Genomic DNA, 21755 nt, shown 5'->3' with positions numbered 1-21755 from the left:
CAGACTCTTAAAAATATTTCTTTGAACTCGTGTTTTATCGTTATCTAGAATTCACTCTTTAAACTGAAAATAATTTCATAAATATTCCTATAATTCAAGCGAGCGAAGCCGCCTAGATCCGCTAGTTAATAATAAAAAATTATACCAAAGTGAATTACATATAATTATTATATTAATTTATATAATTTAATTTAAAAAAATGGAAAAACATCTTATTTTACAGCATCCAAATCTTATCAAAGTCATAGTGCAAGTTGCATGTCAGTCCGGTGTCAAACCGCCGCGGCGACGGTCGCGTCAGTGTTGTGTGTATGTACGTACGTGTAACGTGAAAACATTATTTGTATGTACAATTGTTTTGTTTTATATGGATTTGTTTGGATTATATTGTTTTAACGGTAAGTTTGTTGTTTTTTGTTTTGTTCTTGATTAGGGTTGGTGTTTTGTTTTTGATTAATTGTTTTAGCGCGCTTTTTTGTCGAGTTTTTTGGTAAAAAAAAGTTTTATGACACATTTTTTTATATACATATTTTTAGTATATTTTAATGTTAGATTTAATTGTTTGTTTTTTCTTATATCAAATATAAATACAATAAATGAAATCAATCAAAAAGTTGTATTGGAGTTAATAAACAAATAAAACAAAACTTTATTGTTAAATATTTTTTAAAAACAAATATTTTTTATGGCTTATCATTTTTGCATATGCTATTGAAAAATAAATTATTTAAGAAAATATATTATAATACTATATTCTCTAATGATATTTAAGTTTGAAAGCGTTTGAAAGATGGCGTTGCGTGTATAGAACTAAGAACTTCCATATGAAAGCTCTAAGCTTATTTAACAAACTTTTTTCTGTTTCACACTTTATCCCCTATATAGTAGGGCAGGGTAAGCAGAGATAACTCAGTGTTAAAACACTCCGTTTTCCAAAAGATACTTATGATTTTAATATTTTTATTATATTAAAATATAACTTTCTCCCTCCCTCCCCAAAAATCTACTGTGAAGCTCGATTTTTTTTCTTACTTTTTAACAGATTATAACTAACTCAAATTTAAATTGAATAAAAAGTAAATACCGATTCTATATTAAAAGTAAACTTCAACGAGAAAATATTGGATTTGCGCGCGAAAGCTTCCAAGCGCTATTTATAAATTTAAAGCTCTTTTGATATGTTATTATTTAATTAATTTAAGCACATACATATAAGATGTAATTACTGATATTTTAAATAATTATTTAAATTCAATTGATGTACATAATTGCTCAAAAGAGGTACAATTCGAATAAATTTAGAAAGACGTTTGACCACAAACGGTCCTTATAAAGAAATAACTAAATAAGAAACATTTTTTAGCTTCGTGCTATATCACGCACATAGTATGAAGTGCAAAGAAAACTTGGAAACCTAGTGTTGAGACATTCTGTTCTCATTAAAACACTTCTGTTCTCACTTTCCGCCGAATTCTGGAGGCATTGCGTTTTCAGAGGCGTAACTGAGAGAAAATGAAAAATAAATATATCATTTCTTTAAGTGGAAATCGAACCAGCAACCTTTCGCCTTTACAGTCGCACGCCCGTTTCACTGCGCCACAACTAGTTTTAACAACTACTGATATTTCAAATAATTGATCTACATAATTGCTCAAAAAAGTTAAAAACATTGGAGTAACTTTCCAAATATGGTCAAACGTCCTAATAAAGAAGTAACTAAATAACTAACTAACTAACTAACTTTAAAAAAAAGGGGTATATCAGAAGCCTTATAAAATCACATAACTTCAAGTCCCTGTCCAACTTAAAACAAACCTATAAAAAATATATTAACAAGTAGTTGCAACAAAAAGTAGATTTACTTTGAGATGAGTACAATATTATAATATGTATATGGATTGACAAATTCATTGGAAAATCGATCTTATTACGTTAATTTAAGAGCTATAAATATTTTACAGAGTGTTGTGTAAAAATGTGTTTTGACAACAAGTTTTGCTATCTAACCCTCGTAGTTTACACAAAAATAGCTTATATGTCTATTGAAATAAGGTTCTGATTACTTTTTTCTATATGCATATTAATTTTGCTACGGTTTTTGTATAACAGGTTAAGTTTCCCTACGTAATTAGGGCAGGTGTTCATATCGGGTCCTCTCATTTTTTTTATTTTATCTCGTTTATTTTTGATACGAGTTCTTCTTGGCTTCAGATTCGATGTGGATTCTAATGTATTGGCGTCGTGTGACAGCTTTTAGCACTTACCGTTCTTAAAGCTAGTAGCACATGTATAGGTAAAACCTAGGTAACCTAGGTTAGGTAAAGGTAAATAAATTGTATATAAGTAATCTAGGTAACCTAAGTTAGTTAAAGGTAAAATAAATTGTATATAAGTAACTTATATACATTTTATTTTACTTACTTATTTGTCCTACTACCTATAAATGGATGGTCTTAGTCTAGTGACTTCTAGGCCATAGGTCGCGAGTTCAATTCCCACTCAAGTCATATATTTGTTTAAAACACATTATTATTAATTCTGTATCTATTTACATACATTTATAACCATTTATGTATATTTATTGGTTGTCTTATCACCATAATGGAGACAGTGTCTAGTTTGGGATCAAGTTACCAAATACAGTTATAATATGGTTATTAATGATATTTTATTAAATTAAGAATTAACGTTCCAAAATAACCGTTTAATCTATTTTCGTTTATTAAATCCGGATCTGCATTCTTAATAAATCGTATTTTTTTGAACTAAGATATAAAATATAGTAAACATATAAAAACTATCTTTATTACATAAAGATTTAAATCCATTATTCTTTGATATATCGATAGTGAATTTCTAAGTAATTATCGCCTGTTACTAGAATTCGCCATATAAGGGATGTTATTAGCTAATATATAATATTGGGTAGATGTCCAGTGATTCAATGCTTAATTATAGACGTGATGGTAGCGGGTTCGATGCGAATGCGTCTTTGAGACTCAAAGCGGTGGTCCAAATAGTATTGAAATTTTAATTACATCATTAAAAAAAATAATAGATTTCTGTCACTCATATTTCAATTACTAGAAAGTGTTCTCTTTTTACATGTTATTAATTTAAAAAAAGACTTAAGCTTAATAAGCTTTATAAGCTTGAGGTCAATCGTAGCTCAGGGGCACAGACATGTGATTGTAAACGCGACAGGTTGTGGGTTCGATTCCCATTCGAGAAAATGAAATATTTAATAATTTCATTTCTTCGCTCTGGTATCAAGGCAAAGCGCAGCGTTAAGTTCCGCCACTCAACATGCCATGTCTCCAGAATTCTTCGGAAAATGGAGAACAGAGTGTCTTAAAATTGGGCTACCTCTTCCCTTACCCTGCTGTGTAGCATGAGGCTCAAAAAAAGCTTCAAATATAAATGAATTTCGAATATAACTTACAATTCCACATAAAAATATAAATATATAAAGTTCGAAAGTCCACAAGCCTTCGAAACGACACGGACAGACCAACCAATTATAATGCATGATTAAAATGCAGACGAATGAATTGATGTCGCACGTCCGTACGTACGGATAATCTTTTATAGCAAATATTCCATTTGGGTTCCACAAGGAACTATCCATACCTATATTATAAAGTCGAAAGTAACTCTGTCTGTCTGTCTGTCTGTCTGTCTGTCTTTTACGCAATCAGGGCCAAACCGCTAATTTAATTGTGATAAAATACTCATATAGAGATACTTGAGGGTCTCGGGATGAACATAGGATACTTTTTTTTCTCATATTTGTAATATTTTCGATATATACCAATATATTAAATGACTTATTAATTTGACATGCAATTTATTCTGCCAAGTCAGTAACAACCGTCGCTATGCGACCGTTTCTAAGCAACGATTTGCAAAGTTTGTTGTTAGAAAACGTCACCCAAAATGAGCTTACTTAACGCATCTCTCTATTGAAAACTGAAAATAATTTCATAAATATATTTAATAAATATTCGTGTACCGGACGGGCGGAACTCAAGTGAATGAGCCGCTGACGCCCTGCACACTATAGGTTCCAGATCATGGGAACACGGAGTATGCTGAGACCCCAAGACGTTCTTGTGAGTCGTTCTTGTGAGACGTTCTTGTGAGTCGTTCTTGTGAGACGTTCTTGTGAGACGTTCTTGTGAGACGTTCTTGTGAGACGTTCTTGTGAGACGTTCTTGGGAGTCCTTCTTGTGAGACGTTCTTGCGAGACGTTCTTGCTATACATTGAAACAAGATACTGAAACAGGATGTTGAAACAGGATATTGAAACAAGATGTTGATCACTGTATAACGGTCGGTGACTGTCGGCTCTATTCGTGTCTTGTTCCGATTCTATCTTCTTCCTGTTGTGCTCACCGTTGATTGCCGACTGTCTCTGTCTCGCCCGACGCGCACCTCCGTTGCGCGGAGCTAAACGGTAACGAGAGCCGCGAGCCACCGAGCCGTTTTATCTTTATTTACAACAATATTTTTACTATGATTATCACACATTTACATTTATATTTTAATAACTAAAAATCGGATGTTTTTACAATTTATACATATTAAAAGAACATAAAAATATCTATCTATCTATGTATAAAACATTATACTATTTAAGTATTATCTATTATTAAATTACGAAAAATGCTGTTACGATGACGAATTTTACATGAGTTTTTACAATGAAAATTCTCTCTAAAATTAATTACACACATTAGGAATATACAAATCTGTTATTTTGTTACAGAAAACTATGACAAACAATAATTAATAATAAAATTTACTATACGGAAGTTACTATTATATAAAAAGCGATTAATGCGGCAAATCATAGTACAACTATACAAATAAGATATAAAGTCGAAAATTATTATCTAAAACGGAACCCAAATCTATTTATATTTATTATTTAATGTAATTACTTATTTACAAAGGAAAAAACACTATTAATTTAGAAAAGACACTAATAATAACATTCAAAATTACGAGAGTGGTATGACGTCACTTTTTGCCAAACTAAACAGTCTCTAACATGTTGTGACGAGTTCACAGCCGATGATGCGCGTCGGTTGTCGCGAACATTTCTCCCGCCGTGCAGAATCAGGTCTCGATGTGATGCTGCATCTTTCCCGCGGTGAGCGACGACGTCTTCTTACTTTGGAAGCGGAACGAGTTTTTTGGTTGGCCTTTTCAGAAGACCACCCTTAGTGCGTACTTCAACTATTCGCACTTGTCCATCTGCACCTGGATATACTTTTTCTATGCGTCCTCTTGGCCACGTATTTCTTGGAAGTTGTGAGTCGGCTATAAGTACCGGGTCACCTATTTCATAAGTAGGGCCTCGACCATGAGGCTCCCGCCGGTGTTGAAGTTCAGGGAGATATTCGCGAACCCAGCGTCTCCAAAACATGTCCGCTAATATCTGTGAGCGTCTCCACTGCTTTTTGCTATCGATGTCGTCCTCACTAAATGTGCCAGGTACAGGTAGACGAGCTGAACCCCCAAGTAAAAAGTGATTGGGTGTTATAGATTCTTCGTCGTCATTGTTTACAGAAACATGTGTGAGGGGACGACTATTCACAGTATATTCTACTTCGCAGAGTAATGTAGCCAAAATTTCTTCTCGGGGGTATCTCTCACGAAGAATAGTGTATAGAGCTGTTTTCACGCAGCGAACAAGACGTTCCCATGCGCCTCCCATGAATGGTGCAGATGGTGTTATGAAACGCCATGCGATGCCTCGACGACTGGCTTCTTCTTTGAATGCTTCTCGAAGTTCTTTGTCTGCTCCATGCATGTTTGTACCATTATCTGAGTAAATTTCGGAAGGACATCCTCGACGTGCAGCGAATCTTCGCAATGCAAGTATGGCAGAGTCTGCGCTTAGGCTGGCGGCGATTTCCAGGTGAACTGCTCTAGTGGTAAGACACGTGAAGAGTGCGACGTAACGTTTCACGTGTTGTCTGCCGACGACTACTGTGAGAGGGCCAAAATAATCTAAGCCGGTGTATGTAAATGGTCTTCGATGATGAGCGAGACGGGATTTAGGATGATCACCCGTAGAAGGCTGTGGGGGTTGTGCCTTGCGAATACGACACTTGAGGCACTGATGAACTATCCTTTTCACGGTGGGACGAAGACGAATTACCCAAAAATGTTGACGTACTTCATTTACTATTATTTCGGTGCTGCTGTGGTGAAGACAACGGTGGGTCCAATCAATATATAACTGTGTGATGTAGTTATCTCCATCTAAGACTTGTGGTTTCTTTGTTTCGTCTTTTATTCCCTCGGCGGCGGCTATACGGCTGCGAAGAACGACAATGTCATCTCGGAGTTCTACGGGTAATGAATGAAGGCGACTTTGTTTGGCAATAGTCCTGTTGTATCTTAAGTCTGTGATATCTTCATTGAAAGATTCTTCTTGAGATGTTCGGATGAGAAGATTTTCTGCTTTTGTAATGTACTTCGAATCCAATATCAGAAAATTGTTGGAATCCATAGATTTCTTGCTATGTAGAGTAGTAGATTTCTTTTGCAATGTTTCTCTTCGTTTGTTCCACGTAGGATCTGATTCCATATTTCTACGTGTTCGCTTATAAAAGATCTTCTCTTTTTTATTTCTGCAAATATCTAAAAATTGCAAGACTCTAGCTGTGGCACGAAGTAGTCGCTCCCATTTTGAGAAGCGTTGTGGATCAGGAATTGCTTCACGTAATTTTGTCTTCAGCTGGAGTTCTTTAACGGTAAAAGTATGTTCTTCACCAGTATTATTTGACACGACCGGTTTTTCGATAGGCCAGGTACTCGGATTTTCTTTCAAGAAGGCAGGCCCGTGATACCATTCATGATCAGCTCCAAAATCAGATGGTACTTCTCTGGTGGCTATATCGGCGACATTGAGCTTAGAAGGTACCCAACGCCATTCTTCAACTTTGGTATATTCTTCAATGGCTGCTAGTCTATGTGCGACAAATGGCTTATAAGACCTGGCTCCATTTCTTATCCACGTCAGAACTGTCTTACTGTCTGTCCAAAAGATTTTGCATTCCGGCGCAATACGATGTTCTTTTATGACAGCTTCTGCTATGCGAACTCCCATGACGGCTGCTTGTAGTTCTAAACGAGGAATTGACATAACCTTGAGCGGGGCTACTTTCGCTTTAGCCATGATCATGTTGACTTGGACTTTTCCATCCGGAGCAACCACCCTCCAGTAGGCAGCTGCTGCGTAGGCTGTTTCACTGGCGTCGCTGAATATATGTAGTTGTACAGATGTGGCATCACTATAACCAGAGTAGCATCGAGGTAAGCTCACATTTTTCAATTTCTGAAGGTGTAGCATCCATTCTGCCCACTGCTTGGAAAGATCTTCATCCAGATGTTGATCCCAATCTATAATTCTTCGCCAAGATTCTTGAAGAATTTGTTTAGCACGAATAGTAACGGGTGAAGCGAAACCAAGTGGGTCATAGAGTGACATAACTATCTTCAGAGCTTCTCTCTTCGTAGGAGCTGTTTTCTTTAATAAACTGGGCGGTAATCTTGCTAGTTTTAAATTGAATCGTAATTCATCGGTTGACGGTCTCCACATTAAACCCAAAATCTTTTCTTCTTTGGTACCCAGGTTAATAGTTTCTGTCATATTTGATTGTTTTTCAAGTTCATTTATTATTTTCGGGATATTTGAAACCCACTTGCAGAGTTTGAAACAAGCTTCTCCGTGGATATGTTGGACCTTTTTGGAAGTTTCTATAGCTTCTTCTATACTTCGGAAACTGTCTAGGTAGTCATCCATATAGTGGTTGTGGATGATAGCTTCCACTGCTTCTGGATGCGTGTCGATGTACCTTTTTGCGTTCCAATCTTTAGCGAATATCGCGGTGCATGGTGAACTCGCAGCTCCAAATATAAGCGACGTCATGCGATATTCTTCAGGAGTTCCCTCCCGCCGGTGTCCTCTCCACAGGTAGCGAAGGGCATCCCTATCTTGAGGTCTTACTTTGACTTGCATAAACATTTCGGCTATGTCGGCTGATACAGCGAAAGCATGACGGCGAAATCTCATCATGACTCCAGGAAGCGATTGAAGAAGGTCTGGTCCAGTCAAGAGGAAATCGTTTAGTGACATACCTTTGGTTTTAGCAGCGGCGTCGTGAACAATGCGAAGCTTCTCTGGTTTAGCCGGGTTTTGCACGTCGAAGTGTGGCAGGTACCATGTTCTGCCTGGAGAGATACTTTTAGGTGCCACCTCAGCGTAGCCCTTCTGGACGAGTGATTCCATTTGTTCGGTGTATCTCCTTTTCAGTTCAGGATCACGATCAATTTTTCTCTCTATTGATATGAGCCTCTTCAGCGCCGACTCATAATTATTAACCATGATGCTGTTCTCTGATTTCCATAAAAGTGTGGTTTCAACATGCCCATCTTGTAAACGGTGTGTGTGTTTCTTCAAAATGTTTTCAGCCTTTATTTCTGGATCAGAGTCTGGCCGACGCGGATTAATGATAAGAGATTCCAAGGCAAAGTAATCTCTCAGTTGTTCATCCATTCTATCTTCAATAGCAGTAACTTGATTGACGAAATGGATTTTCTGACCCAATGTCCTATTGTGCGCACCATGTAGCACCCACCCGAGCGACGTGAGTGAAGCGATTGGTTGGTTCTTCGGTCCTATACGGACATCTTCGGCGAGTAGTAAATTCCAATTGTCTTGACCAATTAGAATTTTAGGCGTGGCTGAGTCGTAGGTGAGCTGGTTCTTCAAATCTATTAGATGATCGCAGGCAGCTAAGTCTTCTTCACGAATTGTTTGCGGGGAAAGATTAAGATGCGGAACGGTACGAGCTGTAAAGCTAATCTTCTTTTTCTGTGAATTAGCAAGTGTCACGGTAACACGCCTTGATCCCGGCGTTTCAATAACTATATCCCCGATTGCTTCCATCTTTAAAGGATCCAGCCGTCCCTCAGCACCGACTTCCTTTGCCAAAGCTTCATCTATGAGAGATACAGTTGATCCGTCGTCTAATAGAGCGTATGCGGAGGTTTCTCCCGCCGGTCCATGAACTCTGACTGGTATGATTTTAAGATAAGCATGCGCCTTTGACGGTACCCATGCGTTGGCCACGGTTTCCTTTTCTTCTTGTTGATTTCGAATTTCTGATTTCTCCTTTTTATCATAGTGTAGTAATCGATGATGAGTACCGATGCATCCCTTAATATTGCACTTCTGTGGTTTACAGGAATGTCCTGATTGTCGGAACCGCAGGCATCTGAAGCACAGTCGGTGTTCTTTGGCGAGTTCCCATCTTTTATCTGAGTTGGCATCTTGAAATTTCTTGCAGCTAATACTGTGATGACCTTCTTTGTTACAAATTTTGCACGTACTTTTCACCATTCCATGAAATCTATTAGTTTTCCTTTCTTCGGTAGTATTGTGCGTTCTATGTATCACACGACGAGTAGGCTCTGAGTGCGGGATCTCTGTTGAATAAGGTGTGCGACATGCTGCTTGTTTGGTGAGAAACTCGCTGAAGTGCGTCAGGTCTGGTTTGAATATAGATGCTTGTTCCTCGTACCACCTGGTACATAACGACGATGGTAGCTTTTCACGAAGGGCCCTCGTTATATCTGGCGCAGTGATAAAGTTGTGTAAATCGAGGGCGCGAAACAGATTAACACTGCTTCTTACCTTACTGGCGAATGCATGTATCTCCTTTGGATTGTCAGCACAACGAGGTAGAGATCGAAGCTTGTCATATTCACTATATGCGATTGCATCTGGACGACCGAAATTCATTTCAAGCTCTTCTATGATGGCATCCGGTTTTGAATGAGCTATGAGTTGTGTGTCGACGACTTCCAATGCTTTTCCAGTTAGGCTTCTTCGAATTCTGGCTGTATTTTCAACTTCATTGAAGTATCCCTTAGTGTTTTCTTAGTAAAAACCTACGATAATTGGTAAAACTCACCAAGACGAAACGATAATACTCGAAGGCGGATGCACGAAGATTCTCGGAGACGAACGACGACACTCGAAGGCGGAAGCACGAAGATTCTCGGAGACGAACGACGACACACGAAGGCGGATGTCGGAGGATGATGCACGAACACTCACGAAGACTTACGATAATACTCGAAGGCGGATGCACGAACACTCACGACGTGACTTACGGCGCGATAGATGTCAGCGCAGTAGCGAGCACGACAGTCAATGCGGACGCCAACGGAGGCGGCGGAGAGCGCAGCGGAGAGCGCTATGTGACGGAGAACACTGCGCGACGGAGAGCACTGCGCGATGTAGTACGATAATACTCGAAGGCGGATGCACGAAGGTTCTCGAACACTCACGATAACACTCGAAGGCGGATGTCAGAGGCTGATGCACGAACACTCACGAAGACTACAGGCGAGTAAAGCGACTTCAGCACAGTTGCGAGCGCGACAGTCAATACGGAATATACTGCGCGATGGAGCACGGCGCGACGGAGAGCACTACGCGATGGAGCACTTACGAAGACTCACGAAGGCGGATGCACAAAACACTCACGACGTGACGGGATATGTGACGTCAGCGCAGTTGCGAGCGCGACAGTCGATACGGATGCGAAACGCGACGGCGAATGCGTTTGCGAGCGCGACGGAAAACACTGCGCGATAGAGTACTGCGCGACGGAGCACTTGCGCGACGGAGCACTGCGATAACTTGCACGATGACGGATGATGCTTCAGCTTCGGTGAGGAGTCCCCAGATCCGGCTCGAAGGACCAGCACGTTGTACCGGACGGGCGGAACTCAAGTGAATGAGCCGCTGACGCCCTGCACACTATAGGTTCCAGATCATGGGAACACGGAGTATGCTGAGACCCCAAGACGTTCTTGTGAGTCGTTCTTGTGAGACGTTCTTGTGAGTCGTTCTTGTGAGACGTTCTTGTGAGACGTTCTTGTGAGACGTTCTTGTGAGACGTTCTTGGGAGTCCTTCTTGTGAGACGTTCTTGCGAGACGTTCTTGCTATACATTGAAACAAGATACTGAAACAGGATGTTGAAACAGGATATTGAAACAAGATGTTGATCACTGTATAACGGTCGGTGACTGTCGGCTCTATTCGTGTCTTGTTCCGATTCTATCTTCTTCCTGTTGTGCTCACCGTTGATTGCCGACTGTCTCTGTCTCGCCCGACGCGCACCTCCGTTGCGCGGAGCTAAACGGTAACGAGAGCCGCGAGCCACCGAGCCGTTTTATCTTTATTTACAACAATATTTTTACTATGATTATCACACATTTACATTTATATTTTAATAACTAAAAATCGGATGTTTTTACAATTTATACATATTAAAAGAACATAAAAATATCTATCTATCTATGTATAAAACATTATACTATTTAAGTATTATCTATTATTAAATTACGAAAAATGCTGTTACGATGACGAATTTTACATGAGTTTTTACAATGAAAATTCTCTCTAAAATTAATTACACACATTAGGAATATACAAATCTGTTATTTTGTTACAGAAAACTATGACAAACAATAATTAATAATAAAATTTACTATACGGAAGTTACTATTATATAAAAAGCGATTAATGCGGCAAATCATAGTACAACTATACAAATAAGATATAAAGTCGAAAATTATTATCTAAAACGGAACCCAAATCTATTTATATTTATTATTTAATGTAATTACTTATTTACAAAGGAAAAAACACTATTAATTTAGAAAAGACACTAATAATAACATTCAAAATTACGAGAGTGGTATGACGTCACTTTTTGCCAAACTAAACAGTCTCTAACATGTTGTGACGAGTTCACAGCCGATGATGCGCGTCGGTTGTCGCGAACAATTCGTATAGTTCAAGCGAGCGTAGCCGCGTTCGGGTCCACTAGTTTAATATAATTATAGAAATATTAATTTTTATTTGTAGATGCCGTTCTGGCGCACAAGCACTAGTGAGCGGTCGTTACGGATTCGATTCCCACTCGGGGGAGTGTATTTAATATTTAAAATTCCTCGCTCTGGTAACGAGGCAACATGCAAAGCTTCCAGAATAGGTTTCCAGGTTCCCTCAGCCTATTCTGACGTAATTTTAAAAAATATATATATAGTAAACTCAATGGTTGTGGGCTCTATCCCTTATTAGGGTAATTCTTCACTTAACTAAAAAAAAATTATTATTTACTTAATAGAATAAAAGTCGCCGCAATCGAAAACAAAATAACCACTCGCACTTACCAACTATCGTACGAAGCATGGCAAGCCGGATGGACGGACATACAAATTTATATTCAATAATTATTATGTCGATTATTTTTTTATTTATATCTTAAAAAACGGGAAATCCTATATTATTTTTGCATATTTTATTCAAAAGTACGACTGACTTGGTGTAAATTTAAATTCAACAAGAAACAGGTTTCATTTCTAGGATAAGGAATGTGCTTGGAATATTCAATTTTATATATACTATCTAAGATTGTATATATTTTTGTATTTAATCATTAAGATGTTAACCAGTGTTTTTTTTTTCTAATTTAATTAATTAATATAACTCAAAATGGCGTCTCGTCGCTGTTCTACGATGCCTATCTATGTAATTATTTTGATGATCATTGTAACTTGCTAACAGCGAACGACAGTAAAAGCGACAGGTTGTAGGTTCGACGCCCATTCGAGAAAATTATTTATTTAATATTTTAATGTCCTCGCTCTGGTTACAAGCCAAAGCACATCCTCATCACCTGGACACGTAGTACCTTTAAAAAAGGCCACCCTAAAGGCCGGCGACGCATCTGAAGCTCCTCTGGAGTTACACGGGATCGTGAGTGGAAAATAATAGGTTCCCAGGTTCCCTCTGCCTACTCTGCTATGTAAAGGATATAATGTAGTTTAAGTAAAAAAAAAATTAAAAAATATGTACATATCTTTGTAATATTGTAACTATCTTTTATAGCTAACTATCGACCAATTAAGCTATGACAGTTATGCCGTCGCTATGTCCAAATAAACATTTTAATAAGTGTTCATTAATGGATCCTGTCGTCTGTACAGGATGAAGGCTGGAGTGAGTCAGATTATATTTAATCTTTTTATGAATGTATTAAAATTATATATATATTTATATATATACGAATCCATACCTATATTATAAATTCGAAAGTAACTCTGTCTGTCTGTCTGTCTGTCTGTCTGTCTTTTACGCAATCAGGCCCAAACCGCTAATTTAATTGTGATAAAATACTCATATAGAGATACTTGAGGGTCTCGGGATGAACATAGGATACTTTTTTTCTCATATTTGTAATATTTTCGATATATACCAATATATTAAAATACTTATTAATTTGACATGTAATTTATTCCGCCTTGTTAATAACAACTCTCGTTGCTAGGCAACGATTTGCAAAGTTTGTTGTTAGAAAACGTCACCCAAAATGGGCTTGCTTAACGCATCTCTCTATTGAAAACTGAAAATAATTTCATAAATATATTTAATAAATATTCGTATAGTTCAAGCGGGCGTAGCCGCGTACGGGTCCACTAGTTATAATATAAATTATATTATTGATTATTGTCTCGTTTTAGTCATTACTTTGTCTTGTTCTGACTGTAAATTATATATATATATATATATATTTGGAATATAGCAAGAAGCTAAAATAATATAAACCTTTCTCCCACTAAACATCAAACCCACAAACATCGTTTCTACAGTCTGCTACTGATGAGGAAAATATTAAAAATGTTATACCTTCGAGTGGGAATCGAACCCATAACCGTCAATCGGACCCTTGTGTGCCTGCGCTACATTGGCCTCACATATATGTAGCTGCTTAATTAAATTTGAGACTTGTAAGTTGTTAGCCAACTCATATTATAAAATATTTAATCATTACTCCGAGTGAGCATCGAACCTTGAACCATCGCGTGCAGATGGTCATCATTTAAAATTCCACCGAGCTATCTGTTACAATTGATTTTAAAGTAAGCTTTAACAGATTTTTAATTACCGATGGGTCGCGAATAAAAAACAAAGGTTCTTGACCGTGACTAAGCCCCGAATAAACATTGTGAATTTGTTATGGTTTATGCTTGGAAATTCTTTTACCGGTTTTCTTTATATACAATTTATAAATAGAAATAAGGTGAATAATATATTTTTATGATTTTTATTATTTTGGACACAAATGGGGAGGTAAAATTTTTTTTTTACGGCGCGGCGTTTAGTTTCGCCAATCAATACAATGCAATGTCTCCGAAATAGGAATGCCCACCGTGTGGGGTAGTGTCTAAACACTATGTTCCCTCAACCCTACTCTACTGGAAAATGGTATGCTATTTTTTGTTTATGTTATTTATTATTTAGGCCTAACGCTAAATTTGATTTACTTAAATGAATGTATAAATTGGAATGGTGTTCTTATGGCCTATGAACCCATTAAAATACTTAAGTACAGGTTAAATGTCATCAAAATGTCATATCTGATCAAATAATATGGCGATACCAGTTTATTACTGGTCACAGTAGGATACTCTTATAATAAAATTATCTTATTGCCACAAGGATGTCATAAAAAGTATATGAGGCGGGCATCGAACCCGCACTTACTTTTATAACATCAATTAGGTATATTGCCAATGATTACGATAAACCTATACAAATTGAATGATCGAAATAAATATTTCTACCCAGTTTCAATTTTTTTTTACATAAAAACATTATTTGACATATTTTTAGCTAACACTGTATGTAACAGATTTATTATTTTCCGTTTCACGCTGTATCCCGCATATATAGTAAGATAGGGAGAATTTAGTGTCAAGATACTCCGTTCCAACCTTCCCGCCCAATTCGATTTACTAATTGAGTGCCGTAACTTAGCACCGTCAGTCTACTACGAAAAAACAATTTTATATATAAAATATAATATGCCTAGTAAAAATTCTAAACAACTATCTTCTATAAGACCCGTATACTATACCTATGTAACCGCAAAGAAACTTACTAAGCCTGTTTTAAATAAAAGTGCAACGAACCATTTATTAATATTACTAAATAACCGCCATATAAGAGTGATTGAAATATAATAAATGAATTTTGACATATTGACACATTGTAAATTTAAATAAAAAAAAGTGGACGTAGCGGGATTGGAACCCACGCCCTGTTTCGTAAATCATTCATGCGTTTTACTCATTTCAGTATCGTACATTTTAAGCACTAAGGCTTAGTGATAAAAGATTTAGTAATGGGCTTTGTGATGAAAACTTTCGTTTTGCGGAAAGTGGGAAATGGAGTGTCTTGACACTAAGTTTTTTCAGCCTGCCCTGCTATGAATATAATAGCTCAATATATAGAAGTTAAATATATATAGAATAGTAATTTCCTTCTTACAGATGAGGTTGCATCCTTCTATAACATCCATTAGGTAGTTATCTTTCATGAACAAAAACGTCTATGTGCTTTTTCCCTCATATCAAGGTAGGCAGAGAGAATTAGTAAATTATGGAAATAAATAACAAGAAGATTCTTTTTTGTGGACCCCGATCTAATCTATCTCCAAAAAGGGGGAAAAATGAGAAACAGGGTCTCATGCAGAAAATGTGTAAATATAAGAAATAAAATTATTCATATATTGAACATGTAAGCAAGACCATTGCATCCTATGCGGTCACCTTATAAGGTTTCCCGCATCCCTTGCAGCGTGAAATTTATTTATGTTTTTTAACATATAATGTACATACTGGGATATTTATTATTGATATTTTTTACGATGTGGTACACGAGATTGTTTTAAATTAACACTTTATAGGGACGTTTTGTTTGTGAGTTCGATTCTTACTAGAATGAGGAGAAAGAGGAGAGAAAAAAAATAGATAGACTACTAGATAATAACACTCAGCAATATAGATCTGGTAAACAAGGCAGAAAGCTACCACAGATTAAATATTTAATTTAATCTGTGGTAGCTTTCTGCTAAAATTATAGGCATTGTAGGTTAAATAAGTTCTGACACCTTAACTCACAGAGCCTCCAATCTACTACGATTATCTTTCTGCCTACCCTAATCTAAGCAGAGTAAGTAAAAGATATATATCCTTTAAACACTAGAAACATGGCGTTCCAGGGCCAGTGAGTTGGTAATATATGGAGTTTTGCTAAGAAGAGAAAGAGTTTTGCAGAGAAACTGTTCACTAGATTTACTCTGTCTTTAATATATGCAATTATGTTAAAATAACCTACTGTATATACTTACTGTGAATTAATGATACAATGTGGCACGAGACTCATCCAGTAATGGTTCCCACGGACGTGTACAAATCGATTTGTTGTTTAACTGTTTTCTCAACGCTTCACGCTATTTAATTCTACAATAGCAGGAATTCCAATTAAATTATCAAAAATATTAAATTTTTGAATGTTTCTGTCTATTCGTAATGGCTGTAGGCTTTGATAATTTTAGCTCAAAATGCTTTAAAGTAGTCAAAAATGAAGAGCCGAATGAAATGAAAGAAAATATATAATTATAACAGCTTCACGCTTCCCTTCAGGGTAGGCAGAGGGGTAAGTGGAGAAAGGAGTATGTTAATACTGCATTCCCTCGGTCTATCCTGGTATGCGCGAAAGAGCGTACATTTTTTTTTATTAAATATTTTTCTGACCTAGAAATATCGGAGATTGTTGAGGCAAAGCTGCAAAGCCTCGAACACCGCCGTAAAGTAGCATGCCTGTCGGTATTCTATAGGATACATTTCGGAGAGTGTGCAGCAGCGTTGCATGACCTGATACCCTCTTCTCCTTTCCATCAGCAGAGCACTAGACGTAGGCTGGGGTTTCACCCATATGTTATCGATGTGCCTGCTTCTCGTACGCAGCGCTTCGCCTCCACTTTCCTTATGCGAACAGCTAAGGAGTGGAACTCCCTGCCTGCTCAACTGTTCCCCGTTAAATATAACCTGGCCGTCTTCAAGGAAAGAGTGAATAGGCATTTTCTGGGTAAGCATGCTCCACCATCGTTCGCATCGTCACTTACCACCAGGTGAGATAGCGGACAAATGCTTACCCATCTTCAATAAAAAATATATATATATATATAAGCCAGGTGAAGCAAGAACGCATTACTAGTATATAATAAACTAAAGATTAAAGTGTCATATAATGTAAACACTTTATATTAATTGGATATATCGCGCAATTAATTTGACATGTAAGCAACAAAACGACGCAGTCAGCGAAGGTGGCTTGTGGGGCTTCTTTCTTTTATATTTAACAAGATTTTAGTAGAAAGGCTTCTCAGCTACCGTTGCTGTTGAGAACAGGGCAATTTATTTTTATATATATGTACTTATATATGTTTATTTAATGACCTAATTCCATTCGTCAGGCCTATTCTTATACTATTTTCATTTTTCTTTTAACTATTCTCTAGAATTTAAATGTCTTGACACTGTCGGCCAGTGTTGACAGATAGTGTCCAGTGTTAAGACACTCCTTTCTTGCAAGTTAGTGGTAAAACAAAATAATTTTAAATATCGGAAAAGAGAAGATTGTCCATAGTAAAAGTGGATTGGCTAAGTACAAAATTACATTTGTTCCGAGATTGCTATAATTAGTTGTACCACGAAACATATGTATGTATATTATTTTGACTTTCGTAGAATCTAGTGTTGAGACACTACGTTATCCACCTCCCCTCATTAGTGACAGATTGTACAAAACGTCTAAGAATAACAATAAGAATAAAATACGCAAGAGAATATCTTAATTTTTTCCCCTGCTTGTTAACAGTCGGTGTGTTTTGCCATAGCAAAAACAAAATGGTACGTACGCTCTTCGTAATACAATTTGCATAGATACGTACGGAGGCTTTAAGAAAAACGTAAGGTGGAAAACATGGTGGGATATACCGTTGATTCTATCTTAATTTAACCTAATAATGTAATGAACAGGGTGTTCTTTTATGAAAAATATACGAATAAGAAAATGTAGATGTGTTATAATATTTTAGGTTACTTTTTTAATCTATTAACATTTATTTTTAAAAAATAATTTATTTATAAATATGCTAAAAACTGGGCATTTTATTTTTTAAAACTATTTTTTTAAACCCAGGTGTTCTATTTTCTTCTTTACTTCCATTAGAAAGACTGTAACATGTTAAAAAACCGGTATCCACGGCTATAATTCGTCTAATCAAACATGATTAATATCTCCAAGTAGAAATCGAACCTACAACCGTCACGCTTACAGTACGATAGGCTCAGTTCATTTACACAAGGAAAGGAAAACCTGGCCTTATATCGTGACTTAATTTAATTTTATCATATATTTACACGTGAAATGGGCCCGTGTGCTCCCATCACGACCTGCTATTTGCCTTTCACATTCTCATACAACGTGTAAGGTGCTACACACGTACACAATTTACGTTTTCGTAATACGTTTTATATGTTCGAGCAATATTGAGGGGGGTTGGTGTTTAGTGAGATATTGTTGAATGCATTGAATGTGTTTTTTTTCTGAACCTAGTGTTGAGACACTCCGTTCGCTGTTTTTCGGCAAATTTTTGAGACATAAATGTGTTCAACTTATTGTTGTGTTGAATGGCGGTACTTAACGCCACACGTTGTAGTCATCCAGAGTGGAGAAATGACAATACAATCGTTCTCCTAGAAATTCGGGGAATAATTAATTCATAAATAAATACTTTTAGTTACAGATTTCACATCCAAATGAAAGAAACCCAATAGTAAATTCAATAAAATAAATAAAATCATAATTACAAACTACTAACATTGTTATGAATATTTGTTAAATATTTTCTCAAACTTTTCACGTTAAAGGCGAAAGTTTTTAACAGGTGCAAGGAAAAGTAAAACTTTTTTAAATAGTGCATTTTTATGAATGCTCACTTCTGAGTGCAGTTTAGCCGCGTTGAGTAATATTATGACTTGGACTTGAGAAAATTTTCGCTCAGTGGTTATTAGGATTTTTTTTTTCACACTTTATTCCACATATACCAGGGTAGATAGAGGCTGTCATATCGCAGCGGCACAAGGGTGTGACTATAACGTGACGGCTGTGGGTTCGATCCCCACTCGAGGAAATAAAATATTTATTTACATTTATATTTTCATTTCTCCGCTCTGGTGTCGAGGCAAAGAGCGGCTTTGAGTTCAGCTACTCAGTACGCAATACCTCCACAATTTGGCGGAGAGTGGGAAACGGAGTGTTTTAACACAAGGTTCCCTCTGCCTACCTTGCTGTGTGCGGGGTCCAGCGCTGAAGCTGAGATAGAGAGAATAACAGCGCAATCACTTCGTACTCCACTATTTCAGCGAATGAGAAATACCACGTAAATGAAAATAATTCATTTCTGCCGGTCGAACCCACAACCAACCAAGACGGGTTACAGTGAGATGCGCCTGGGTCTCGAAGGCCTCAATATATTTTTTTATTAATTATTAAAAAACTTGAATATACGTTCCTTAAGTACGACTAGCTAAATAAGCTAATTATTAATGACAAGCCGTTACGTAAAAAAATCTTTTATGATTGTCACATATTTTGTTATTAACACCTCTGTAAGAAGAATTTACAACACATTGCCGCCCATAAGTCAGTCAAAGAATGACGTTTGAAAGAAGGGAATATTATTTACTTAATTTATTAAAAAAACGAGTTTCACGCATTTTCCCGCGTTACGGGTTAGGTACGCAGTATTCCGTACAGTATGGGTAAGCAGAGGGAACTTAGAGTGAGAGAACTTCCGCCCAATTTTTGAGACATTTAGTCACCCAATTTTCGAGACATTTTCTCGCCGTATCAACGCCGCGGCGCCGTATAAATTTAATAAATCCCCCAAAAACGACGGTTATGAGTTCGATCCCCATGGATCGAACTCATAACCGTCGTTTTTACATTCAAACACTATTCTTCTGCACTAGGATGACCATAAATATTTTAGTTAAGGCGTTAAGTTACCTAATATTGTGAAATAAAGGTTAAAAGAAAAAAAAAAATACTTAAAGTCTTACAGAATTATGCATGTTAGTAACTCAAGTTGCTTAAGCTTAAGCCTACATGCAGATTTAACTATATTTTTGACATATGTTCGTTAAAAACGCGTAACTGTAGTGGCGTACTGTGGTTGGGGTTCGATTTCCACTTGAGGAAATGAAATATTTAATATTTTCATTTCTTCGCTCTGGTGTCGATGAAGATGGGAGGTGGAGTGTCTTAACACTAGGCTATGTTGTGAGATAAATCATTAATCAAAAATGTACTAAAGATAAATTATTAATCTTTAATAGTTAGAAGTCATTATAAAATTTTGTGTTGCAATATGTCAACATTTGGATCGTGAGAACAAATCAGTAAAACATATACAAATTAGTCCTAATTTACTAAAAATATTCAAAACTTGTATAATAAATTGCAATCATATTATAGTAAATTGGCAAAATTACTTATTAGATTTTTCGATTGGAAAAATCTTTAAATATTTTATATATGAGATATTCGAGCTTGGTCAGCCGTTCTCGATCGCCTTATGTGGACATCCGGTAGCGAAGCAATGTTATCATTAGAGACTATATTATATTTATAACAGTATTTTATATGAGGGGCCGTGGTGGTGTGGCTATGGGTTTAAATCACACTAAGAGGAATAAATAATTCTCATTTTTCCTCTCTGGTAGGCAAAGTGCGGTGTTGAGTTCCGCCAATCAATCTCTAATTAAAATATAAAGCGGAGAACAAGTTGCTGGAGAAAGCGTTGTAACTAAAAATATAAGGCAATAAATAAACAAATTAATTAGCTGTCTTTTTTATTTTTTGACAATCGTTGACAAGTGGCGTTTGGCCAGAGTAGAGAAATGAAAAAAAACCCCGAGAGGGAACCGTACCCACAATCACGGCGTTCTCTTTATCTTCTGTGCATTATTAGTCTCATCTGATGGTGGGGTCTGCTTTCCTCGTGTTTTCTCTCCGCTTCCTATCAATCAGGCTTATTCTATTTCCTACTAATTTGCTCTCTTTGTCAGTAGGCTCGAAGTATCGAGAAGCAAAAAAAAACGTATCAGAAAAAAAAAAAATTAATATTCAAAGTGTTACTACTGGGTTATTACTAATTTAATATATACTACATATATATAATCATGTATGTATGTATGTATGTATGTATTTATGTATGTTGCCGCTATACGCTAAACTAGTTTGATAGTAATAAAAAGTCGATCAGATTCCTCAAACAAGTTTTATAATTAGTAAATCTAATATATTGATAAACAGGCTTGCGGTTTGGAAATAATATTTAAAACTTAAGTGCTTTATCACGCACTTGTAGCTTAGTTGTAACGTATGAATTATTTTGTATAATCATAAAGATTATAGATTCGATTCTTTAAACATTGTTATTGATGGAATTTGAGGCTTGCGTGTTAAGTGGTGGGATTCAACGCCGTGCTTTACCTTGTTGTCACTGATTGAAGAAATGAAAATATTTCATTATCTCGAGGGGAAAATCGAACCCACAATCTCTCTCTCTCTCTGCGCGATGACGGCCTCTAAATTTTAGTTATGTTAAAATTATCATATTTTATATTCCTATATAAGAAATCTAGTGAAGTAGGTATGAAGTTGATTTTCTTCATTATTTCTGAAGACGTTCGTGGTGAATTGGTTTCGCATCTTTGTATTCAGATCTCACTTTATATAGGG

The 21755-nt window shown here is 36.6% G+C and overlaps 2 protein-coding genes across 6 annotated transcripts in view; one reads left to right on the top strand and one right to left on the bottom strand.

The window, feature by feature from the left end:
* The first annotated feature begins 263 nt into the window (after nucleotides 1-263).
* The window catches only part of LOC146540965 (irregular chiasm C-roughest protein-like), a 60791-nt gene continuing 39299 nt past the window's right edge, over nucleotides 264-21755 (top strand). For all 5 annotated transcript variants that reach the window (XM_085194713.1, XM_085194549.1, XM_085194631.1 and 2 more), the window contains exon 1: nucleotides 264-398. The gene's annotated coding sequence lies outside the window, so the exon portion shown is untranslated. The remainder of the gene's footprint in view (nucleotides 399-21755) is intronic.
* Nucleotides 5174-9820, bottom strand: LOC146540966 (uncharacterized). The gene has a single exon (XM_085194118.1). The coding sequence runs from the start codon at nucleotides 9818-9820 to the stop codon at nucleotides 5174-5176; it is 4647 nt and encodes a 1548-aa protein (XP_085050244.1).

Source organism: Heliconius melpomene, chromosome 1 (assembly GCF_056956725.1).
Source record: "Heliconius melpomene rosina isolate 202511_hmr_F chromosome 1, ASM5695672v1, whole genome shotgun sequence".
Taxonomy (NCBI): Eukaryota; Metazoa; Arthropoda; class Insecta; order Lepidoptera; family Nymphalidae; genus Heliconius; species Heliconius melpomene.
This window is presented reverse-complemented; position numbering and strand designations above follow the sequence as displayed.